Source organism: Chiloscyllium plagiosum, chromosome 34 (assembly GCF_004010195.1).
Source record: "Chiloscyllium plagiosum isolate BGI_BamShark_2017 chromosome 34, ASM401019v2, whole genome shotgun sequence".
NCBI classification, from domain to species: Eukaryota; Metazoa; Chordata; class Chondrichthyes; order Orectolobiformes; family Hemiscylliidae; genus Chiloscyllium; species Chiloscyllium plagiosum.
This window is the reverse complement of record NC_057743.1, coordinates 40,152,294-40,163,549: the sequence shown is the minus strand read 5'-3', so window position 1 is coordinate 40,163,549 and position 11,256 is coordinate 40,152,294. Positions and strand designations below refer to the sequence as shown.

General features: G+C 43.4%; 1 protein-coding gene across 5 annotated transcripts in view; it reads left to right on the top strand.

Moving 5' to 3' along the window:
- LOC122540462 (NAD kinase-like) overlaps positions 1-11,050 on the top strand; it is an 88,249-nt gene extending 77,199 nt beyond the window's left edge. For all 5 annotated transcript variants that reach the window (XM_043676302.1, XM_043676301.1, XM_043676303.1 and 2 more), the window contains 4 exons: positions 49-148; positions 1,569-1,726; positions 3,310-3,392; positions 5,364-11,050. In XM_043676302.1, coding sequence (XP_043532237.1) covers positions 49-148; positions 1,569-1,726; positions 3,310-3,392; positions 5,364-5,508 — 486 coding nt within the window. In that variant the 3' untranslated portion in view covers positions 5,509-11,050. The remainder of the gene's footprint in view (positions 1-48; positions 149-1,568; positions 1,727-3,309; positions 3,393-5,363) is intronic.
- The last annotated feature ends 206 nt before the right edge of the window (positions 11,051-11,256 follow it).

Genomic DNA, 11,256 nt, shown 5'->3' with positions numbered 1-11,256 from the left:
CTCTCCCCCCATCTCTCTCGCCCCCTCCCGCTCTCCCCGACTGCTCAGGTCCTGAATGAGGTTGTGATTGACCGTGGCCCTTCGTCCTATCTCTCCAACGTTGATTTGTTTCTGAACGGCCGCCTGATAACATCTGTCCAAGGAGATGGTACGTTTGGAGTTTGTGTGAAGCTCAGAATTGTCATACTGCCTTGTTTTTGGGTGGGGGAGTTGCGTGTTTGAAAAACCAGCCTCTGATTCAGGTTTAAAGTAAGACTAAATGTGTTCCCATCATTACTGCTTCTGTGGTACTCGGGGGATGCCGGATATTTGAGTCAGTGATTGACAATAAATTCCAGCGTCCCACATTGAAGATGGCAGAATGATTAGGAGCTTAATCACTTCAGTGCAAACTGGTCTTTGAAGTACTTTATCAGTGGAAATACGACCAACTGAAGATCTTGATGAGCAGTAAGTTAAGGATCAGATATTTTCCTGAGTTGAGGAGACGTGTATTTACCCAGAGATTGTTTGGAGTTCTCCAGGTTAGAGATTGGTGGATTCTGAGCCACTGAGCTGTATGGCAATTGTGATTGGAGGTGTTTGGGTGTGAAGGGAGTCGATCGAGATAGGATTGGGCAGGAAGCTGGGGTTAATGCAAATGATCAGCCATGACCTTATTGAATGGCAGATTAGGCTCAAGGGGCTGAATGGCTTACTCCTTTTCTTTGGGTGAAGGGGCTAGAGGTGAACAGGGCCTGGGAGTGAGTTTAAGTACAGCACGGATTCTGGATGGTCTCTGTTTGAAAGGTGAATCATGGCCGAAGAAGTGAAGGAACAGCCTGGCCTGGGGTCAGCTGTGGGCGAGGGGCTGAGGCAGGAGCCATCCTTGGCACTTCCTCTTCCTTCATACCCCGTGAGCATCACCGACGGTGACAGAGTGGATTGCCGCAGAGAGGAGCTGCTGCCTCGGACCATGTGCTGGGCCTACACAGACATGCACACAGGCGTGCATAGACACACTCCGACACGCGCACACAGGCAGACAAATGCAGACAGAGACAGACAAATGCACACGCACGCACACAGAGACACACACGCACAGACACACGCATACGCACAGAGACACACGCACACAGAGACACATTTGTACAGAGACACACAAGCACAGACACGCACACATACACACAGACACGCACACACACACAGACACATACACACAGAGACACACAAGCACACACACACAGACACATGCATATGCGCACAGACATACATGCACAGACACTCATACGCACAGAGACACACAAGCACAGAAACACGCACACACACAGTCACACACGCATACGCAACAGAGACGTGTGCACACAGACACCCCCCCCCCCCCCCCCACCAAATGCAGTGCTGTTAGGTCCAGGATTGTGACCCAATGACAACAAAGGAACGGAGATTCCCAGGTCAGGATGGTGTGTTGTAGGCAGGCGATGGTGCTCCCATCCATCTCCAGCTAGGAGAGGCTGCAGGGATTGGGAAGGGGTTGTCAGAGGAAGGTTGGAGAGTCTCTCTAATGCAGTTGGCCTTTCCTGTTTCAGGGGTGATTGTTTCCACGCCGACTGGGAGCACAGCTTATGCTGCAGCTGCAGGAGCCTCCATGATTCACCCCAACGTTCCCGCCATAATGATCACCCCCATCTGTCCACATTCCTTATCCTTCCGACCAATTGTCGTACCAGCAGGAGTGGACCTCCAGGTAACCCGTCGTCTGTCGATGAGCTGTGTCTGTAATGTCGGTGACTCTGCACACCTGAGGGAACTTGGGTAAAGCCACCTTCAGCAGTAACTCCTTCAAAAGTGTTCAGAGAGAGCAGCTGGGGATTTAAAGGAGCCAAGTGTCTGTGAGCAGGACTTCAGTGTGAATACATCCTCATTGTCTCAAATAAAGGAAAACTACTGCAGAAGCTGGGAATCTGAAAAAAACACAGAATGCTGGAGAAACTCAGCAGGTCTGGCAGCGAATACAAAAAAGGAGTTAACGTTTGTCCTCGATATATCCGGAGTTCTGACGAAAGATTGCTAGACTTGAAACGTTAACCCAGTTATCTCTCCACAGGTGCTGCCAGACCTGCTGAGTTCCTCCAGCATTTCCCCCGGCTGCATTCCCCATTGTGTCCTGTTTGCAATTTGCTTTAATGGGCTGGTGAGTGTTGGACCTAAGGTTGACCCTGACCCTGACTGTCCCCTTCACCCTGATATCCAGCAGCAGCTGACGGCTTCAGGGACCCCTGCATCATGCACCTCTCCCTGACTTTCCGTTTTGATGATTGCGAATCTTCCGACTTTCTCTTGCTGTCTTACCTCAAACTGAAAAGAGAATTTGAAAACTGAAATATCCTTCCCCTGATCTAATCCACTCCCATGATTGTCCGCAGCTATTCCACTTAGTTTGTCGTCATATTAGATTAGTTTAGATTCCCCACAGTAGGGAAACTGGCCCTTCAGCCCAACGAGTCTACACCAACCCTCCAAAGAGCAACCCACCTGGACCCATTCCCCTATACATTGCCCTGACTGATGCACCTAACACTATGGGCAATTTAGCATGGCCAATTCACCTGACCCGTACATCTTTGGATTGTGGGAGGAAACCCACACAGACACAGGGAGAATGTGCAAACATCACACATACAGTCACCCGAGGCAGGAATCGAACCTGGGTCCCTGGCTCTGTGAGGCAGCAGTGCAAACCACTGAGCCACCATGCTGCCCCATCCAAATTTCGTATCAGTCACAGCTCTGTCCAGCTCTGGCCGGCTGATTCCAGGGGTCTGAACTGTCCTTGGTCAAATGCAATGGAAGTCTCTTGAGAAACATATGAACCTTTGCTGTAAATTTACAGAAACTGGGCCAAGGGGAAAGAAATAATTTGCAAGATTGGATGAGAATTTCAACAAGGCTCTTTGCCCAATTTGGGGAATCACTATCCCCAGGAATCACTTGTGTGGCAAGGAATTAAATTCCTTAAGCTTTATTTTGTCAAATGCATGACTCCTAATCATGTAGTTGAACACTAACTGTAACCACATTGGATCCAACATCTTCACTTTAAATGGGATAGTGCAGAAACCAATCCGAGCTTGAGCCACATTCTGAATTTCCTTCAAAAGGTTGTTGTTACTTCATTTTGGAATGTGTTCTTCCACAATCATGAGCATTCTCTCGTGACCTGTGCCCCATTTTCACCTGAGGCCATTTGGCCCATTGGGGGGGGGGGGGGGGGTCTCCTGGATCTGTTTCCGTTATGATTTGGTCCTAAAGCCTGAGCTTTGTTTTCAGATTATGCTGTCACCTGACGCGAGGAACACTGCGTGGATTTCATTTGATGGACGGCAGCGACAAGAGATTTGCCATGGCGACAGGTAGGTCCCAAGGGGCATTGCCAGGAACCTGTGACTGTCATTCTGGAGGTGCCACGTCCTTCCTCCACCCGGGTGAGAGAGTGGCTTTGCTCTGCCTGTTCAGGGAGCTGTGTGGTCTGGCAGCTGGAGCTATTTCCCAGCTGATGTTACTAGTGGTTGGAACAGTCGAACTGCAGTTTATTATACAAAAGAAATAAAATAAGAAAATGAAGCCACAGAAAATGGTTGGGGCCAAATCATTGAAATGTTTTCAAGATAAAGTTAGATATGAGCTCTATCTGGAGTTAAAGGGACCAAAGAATCTGGGCAAAATTGGTGACAAGGCACTGAGTTAAATGATAAGCCATGGAGCAGGCTCGAAGGGCTGAATGGCCTGCTATATTGATTGTTTCTGGTTGTATGTTTGCTCGCTGAGGTGGTAGCTTTATTTTCAGGTGTTTTGTCACCATGCTCAGTAACATCATCAGTGAAGCGCTGGTGTTACTACCCGCTTTCTATTTATGTGTCTTGGTCTGTTGTGGTTGGTGATATCACTTCTGGTTCTATTTCTGAGAGGTTGGTAAATGGGATCCAAATCAATATGTTTGTTAATGGAGTTCTGGTTTGAATGCCAGGCTGCTAGGAATTCCCATGTGTGTCTTTGCTTAGCCTGTCTCGGATGGATGTATTGTCCCAGTCGAACTGGTGTCCCTCTTCATCTGTGTATATGGAAACCACTGATAGTTGGTCATGTTTCTTGGTGGCTAGTTGGTTCTAATGTGACTTGATGGCTAGTTTCCTGCCCATTTGTCTGATGTAATGTGTGTTGCAGTCCTTGCAGGGTGTTTTGTATATGACGTCCATTCTGCTGGTTGTTGGTACAGGCTCCTTTTGATTCATCAGGAGCTGTTTCAGTGTGGTGGTAGGTTTGTGGGCTACCATGATGTCTACGGGCCGGAGTAGTCTGGTCATCTCCGAGATGTCTCAGTTTGCCTGCTGAGCTGGTAAATTTGTTCTCAGATGTTTCATCACTATGCTCGGTAACATCATCAGTCCTAGTCTCGAAGTTTCAGGGGCTACAGTCATTCACTGAGAGATCTTATTTTGTTAATTGCTGTGAACAATCTCCTTATACTTGCATCTGATCCGGTTAGACCTCCTTCGAATTGCCCAAAAGCTTTTGAACTAAATTTTTTAAAGTTGCTCATACTAAACACTAAACTAATGGCTTGGTGTTTTCTCTCTCCAATCATAAGCCCCGACAGAATAAACAAGCTTCCATTAACATTTCAACCTCAGCATGAAAAAAATTGCCCCTTCAGTCCCTTTTATATCTTTCCCCTCTCATCCTAAGCCTATGCCCTCTAGCTCTGGACTCCCCCACCCCAGGGAAAAGACCTTGCCTATTTACTCTATCCAAGCCCCTCATAATTTTGTAAACCTCTATGAGGTCACCCCTCAGCCTCCGATGCTCCTGGGAAAACAGCCCCAGCCTGTTCATCCTCTCCCTATAGCTCAAACCCTCCAGCCCTGGCAATATCCTTGTAAATCTTTTCTGAACCCTTCCCAAAATGTGTTAATTTTATTTAAATAGATAAAACCTCTCTCATTTATTCCCAGCTTCCCCAACAGATGTTTCTTGTAGTTTATAAGCTGTTGATCCTGTTACATTTACACCTGGTCAGGTTTGGTGCTCTATGAAGTGCAGCCTGTGTGCAGTATGGAGCTTATCGACAGCATGGTTATCTCAATCTCAGTGACAGGAAACAAACCAGAGCAAGTGCAGGGAAATGGTGATGTGGAAGTGCTAGTGTTGGAAAAAGTCAGAAGTCATGTGACACCAGGTTATAGTCCAACAGGTTTATTTTAAATCACAAGCTTTCAGAGCGCTGTCCTTCATCAGGTGAAAGGGAATGATGCAGAGAGGAGTGTGGAAGAGGCCATCAGAGAGATTTACATTTGTTCATTTAGACTGACTTTTCTTTTTAACAGCATCACCATTACTACCTCCTGCTACCCAGTCCCATCGATATGCTTCAGGGACCCGGTGAATGATTGGTTCGATAGTTTGGCCGAGTGTTTACACTGGAACGTGAGAAAGAAGCAAAGTCACCTCACGGATGTGGAGGACTACTGAGAGCGTTTCAGGCACAGCATGCCTATGACATCCCTGTTCAATGGAGTTCCTTTAAACCTGCAACATTGCGAAGAGCATTCCTACATATCACAACAATCTGTTTTGTGTGCGCTTCTTAAACAGTCCAGCAGGATGGTCTCCCTCTCCAGCCATTTGGTGAAGAGTGAGGTGTTCATACCTGCTGCAGATTGGGTGAAAACAGTCACACGTGTGTAAGTACTAGGTACAGACAAGACAGTTCCAGAGGAAGCATTTTGATAATGTTTGCAGCATTTGATGCTCTGGCATCTTAAGAATGTCAACCAACTCCTCATAAAAATGCTGCGAATCAAAAGGCTTGAGAGAAATATTGAGGAAGGATTCCAAATTAGCTTTCTTCAGTTGTTCTGAAGGAACGTGTGTCTGAAATGTGGATCAGTTCCTGAAAGCTGTGGTCGTGGCGCTCAGTAACAATGACCCCCCTTCTCTTCCAGACCGACCAACCCTGGGACAACCTCATCAAGTACTCTGTACAAACTCCATCTCTCTCCTCTCACTGTCTCTATTTTCCCGTTCTATTTTATTGCGACTGTGCATTTTTGTTACAATTTAAAGTGATGTATTTGTAAAGCCAGAGCAATAGGCCTATGACCTGCCATCAATATCTGGCTCCGTCATGTGTGAGAGAGAGAGAGAGAGAGAGACAGACAGACAGACAGACATAGGGACTTTTGCTGAGTCAGCATCTGTTTTGAGTTTTTACCTCATTCTTGATTTTGTCAAACTCTGACGGGTGCCCAGCAAGTTCATCGTCACTTTGTCTTTTTCACAAGAAGATCAGAAGTGCTGAAATGCAGAGTATGGGGTTTTGAGGGGAGGGAGGGGCTCAGTTGGCTGAATGGTTGGTCTGTAAAACGCAGTGATCCAACAGTGTGGGTTCAGTTCCCATACTGGCTGAGGTTACTGTGAAGGATTCCCCTTTCTCACCCTCTCCCCTCGCCTGAGGCATGGTGACCCTCAGGTTAAACCCACCACCAGTCCCCCCTCTGTAATGAGAGAGCAGCCTATGATTGTCTGGGACTACGGTGACTTTATTCATTGAGAATTTAAGAATATTGTGTGAATAATTGCTTTATTAAAACAAACCTAAATCTTGTAAAGCTTTGATAAAAACAAAAGTAAAGCCAATCATGTAAGGGTTAAAGGATAGTTTATTTCCTCTCCATTTTGCTTCTGCTGCTTTGAGTATTTATTGTTGACAATCTCTAACGTTGCTGCTCCCCAGTATCCAGGTTGTTTGCCCCCATCTTATAGCTGCTGTTGAGGTCTGATGACGTTGTAAGCTGGTTCATGCCAATTGTCAGGTTCACCTGAGGCCAAGGATCAAATTCTTTACCCCTCCTTTCTGGGTGATTTTAAAATATTGTGATTTATTCAGTGGGATGTATTCCCTGGTGTAAATCCCTTGTGTGTCACTTAAAGAAGAACAATGAGCAAGTATTTGCAGCACTGAGCACAGTGATAACAAGAACCAAGTCAGTGTAGGACAGACTGAGCCATCAGCCCATCTCGCTGCTGGAACGGCGTGTTGCTCTCACACGTGCAGAAAAGCTGCATGACCTTTTGGCTGATGTATCCAAATCGGAGCTATGTCCCAAGAACTGTCTGTCACAGAAATTCACTAAACAATTAGGGTGCTGCGTTTTGCAGTCTGTCACAGTCATTGCTAACAACTTGAGTCTATATCGGGTCGTTGTTAAAAGGAGGCTGAAGTTTCCGTTCCAGCAGCTGCTCAGTGGGAGTTACACTTCCTGGGCTGCTTTCCCTCCTGACCTCTGTGAGGCTCAAACACCTGGATGCCATTGTTAAGGATTCTTCTTCCAGTTAACATCCAAATGTACAAAACCTGATGGAATTGGGTGACAAATGAGAACTTTCAAAACTTTTGGATTTGAACATACTGCCACTCTGTTTGGAAGGGGATACACTAAAAGTCTGAAACTAATCTAAATGGATTCATCCTCAATGGGTAGAATTGACGGGGCTGTTCTCAGTAAAAACACACACAACTGCGTGATCATTACTGATCCTGGGCTGGGATCGAATGCTGCTTCAGATCATCACAATAGCATCAATGTGGAGGAATTAAAGTTTTCATTTTGAATCAGACTGGTTCACCTTTCAGCTGGGATTTCTGAAAACCCAATCTGGGCAAATCTGTAACATATGATAATTACATGTCACTGTGTCAGGGTCTGAAGGATACATTGGAAGTCCTGTTATTTCAAGCAGGTTAATTAACACAGGAAGTATTGTTTAGTTGCACACAGAGAGCAACTTTACTGTGCACTCAGCGGGATGGTTTAGCTGGTACAGAAGGTTTTAAATTGAATTTATATTTCTCCAATACATTCTGACCTCTAACAGTTCAGGAAATGGCCTGCATTGAACTTAGAAAAGTAAACTCAATTTGTTTTGATAAATAAATGTCATAAATACATTTTAGTTCATGTTGCTATTGCAGCAAAGCTCATTTTATTTTGCTGTTTAATTAGAAAGTGTCCCAGATAAGGCAGACCATAAATAGGCATGTAAATGTAATTTATTAACGTATCGGGTATTACATTGGATCCCCTGTTATCATAGAATCTCACGTTGAGTACTAGCACCAGTCTCATAACAGGAAGGTCTGCATCTGTACAGAACCTTTCACAACTTCAGGATATTCCAAAGGGGCTTTACACCCAGTGAAATACTTTTGGAGTCACTGCTGTAATTTACAATTTTTTTTTAATGTGGGTGGATAGCGAGCAACATTATCCCACCATTTGCATGCACCTTCCAGTGAGATTCACTGGATAACTGTTGGGAGCTGGAATTTCGATTCTTACATTTTCTTTCAACCTCTTGCTTTAGACACAGAGCAATCTTTGCACCTGATTCTAGTTCCACTGAACAAGGTCAGTTCTGTGTGATTAGCAGTGAGTTGTGTTAACTTCCTTTCGGTTTGCATGGGAAATGTATTTCCAACAAACTCACACTGAGCCGAGCACGAGTTTCACATGCGTGATGTTTCTTAAATGAACATCAGAGTCAGTCGAGGAATATTTTATACCTCTGCCTTTTTTTAATGAGTTCACAATTTCAACAACAGTGTCGCTTTTTTCCCCTCTGGTATGAGCCAGGCCACTTCAGGAAAATATCTGACAAATATCCCACTTTTGAAAAAACCTGTTTTTATTTCACAAACATCCAGTCACATTGAGATTTGAATCTCTCATTGATCGATCAAGGTAAGAGAATACTGGAAATGCCCATCTTTCAAATGAGAATGATTGGTTTAATTCCAACTGTTCAGCTAAATCACATAATTCTAAGGCAGGGTCAAATCCATGTCATTAAACTTTGTGTTTCTTTCAGATGATTATCACTAGCTTAGTATCACCAACATTTTTATATTTGTCAAGTTTCATTTCAATCTTTCTCTTCTGTAATTGATGAACTCAGTGATAACTGTTTACTCAGTGGTTTCCTACTCCCTGGATGGTACAACGGGAACTGCACAGAAGGGGTTTCTTTTCCAGTTATCATTAATTCATGGGATGTGGGACCACCATTGTCCATCCCTAAGCCCCTCCCCAGGAGAAGGAGCTGATGAGCTGCTGTTTGACCTACTGCTGTCCACATAGTATAGGGACACCCACAGTGCCCTTCGGAAGGGAGTGCCAGGATTTTGACCCAATGACACTGAAGGAACGGCAATATATTTCCAATTTAGGATAGAGAGTGGCTTGGAGGGGAACTTGCAGGGGATAGTGTTCCCATGTATCTGCTGCTCTTGTCCTTCCAGATGGGAGAGGTCACGTGTTGGAAGGTGCTGTCTGAGGAGCGGATGCAGTGCATGCTGTAGATAGTAACAGGCAAACTGGGTAGTTTAAAATGTACAATTTAACTCATTCAACTAAACTTGTTTATCAGCATGTGTGCAATTAGTTCACTTTACACAAAAGGTATTTGATGGAAATGAGTTCCAGCTGTAAGTTGAAGCTGATTTGGAATCAGTTTGAAGGTGGACCCATAAAATGTTGCAAACTCTGGTTTGTAGTGAGCCATGTCCTGGTCAGACACTGTTGTTACAATCCAACTTTTCCCCTTTGGTGAGGATCATGAGGAAGATAAAGCAAGATCAGCATTTATCTTGTTGGTTGTTGGAGGTTGCCGTGGATTTCTATTTATTTTGATTCTGATCCCGGAGTCATTTCGAAAGGGATGTGTTTAGTGCTGAATCTATACTGTGGTAGGTTTTGACAATAATGGATCAAAGTGTGTTCTTTGTTTATGCACCACCTTAATCTGAACGTTCGACCCTCCCAACTCGAAAACCAGAATCTGTCTTATTCCTACAATGTTGAATGCACTTTCCTCCTGTTTAAGCCATGAAAACAGAGTTGTGTGTGTGTGTTTCCTAGTGTGTACGTGCTAGTAATCCATCCTGTCTTGACAAGGTCGGAATGTACCTTCACTCTTGCACTTTCATGGTTTTGCTTGTGGGATTACATTTGAATGTGACTTGCAGTGCAACTTGACTCTTTTACATAAAAAAAACTTCCAAAGGTTTGCTGGTTGAATCTTCTTTGATCTTGTACTATTGGGTAATAATTTATTGTAAAGGTCTATATGTTATTAATTAAACTTCTTGGCTGCCTTGATTGGAATGCTGACGTTAATGTTTTTTGAACCTGTAATATTTCCTGGGGAACTGTGTGAAAACCAGCTTTTCCTCTGTAGATTTTATTCCTCCATTGTTGAATTAATCAGTAAAACAGAACTAAATCTCCAAGCAAATTATGATTCTTTTTACAAAGAATGTGTTTTCTAAACTCTAATAAATCTACACAACATTTTGTTAAATTCTTAACCAATGCCACTTATCTTCTCTACATAATGTACCGAATGCAGTGGACAGTTTCACTTGTAATAGTGAGCTTAGATAAACCTCTCTCAGTACTTCCGAAAATGTAATAGCAGTCCTAGCAGACTTGGAAATGTGTTTAAAATTGTGTAAAAGCTACACACATTAAACCAACTGCCTCTTATAAATTTATCATTAACTGTGCAATTTTATTACATTAGAATTTCTACTTAAATGTAAATATATCATTAGATTTTGATTGTAATTTAAATATCTTTTAATCTTCAATTGTTCTTGGACTTTATTCATTTGATTTGAGTTTGGCGAATTGTAACATTTATAGCGATTCAACTTCTTTTTAACAACCAATTTGAAGAATCCCAGTGCTTCTAAAGTTTCCTTTCTCTGGTTTTATTGTACTCTATGTTTGGGTTTTTATTTAAATCTGAAACACAGTTGCGTCGAACGTACTGAAAAGGTTCAGACCCTGAACCGTGAATTACCAGCAAATTGAATAGTTTCTGCATTGTAACTGGGATCATAATGTTTTCTGTTTATACAACTTGATATTTGTTGAACATTAGTAAAATTGTTATATGTAGGAGACTATTTTTCAAATCTTTTACTAAATAAATTAACCTGTGTTTTATATATGAAGGCTTCTGATGGTTTATATTTGTTCATTTTGCTGATTATTTTTTCAAGTATAAGATTAATTCCAATCTTGCAGTAATGTTGTAAAGTCAAATGTTGAAATAGAGGGAGGAACTTTGAACAATTGCACTCACCAGGGAAAGGGCACTGACAAAGTAAGAGGGAGCTAAAAACTGACAAATCCCCAGATGCTAATGTTTTTC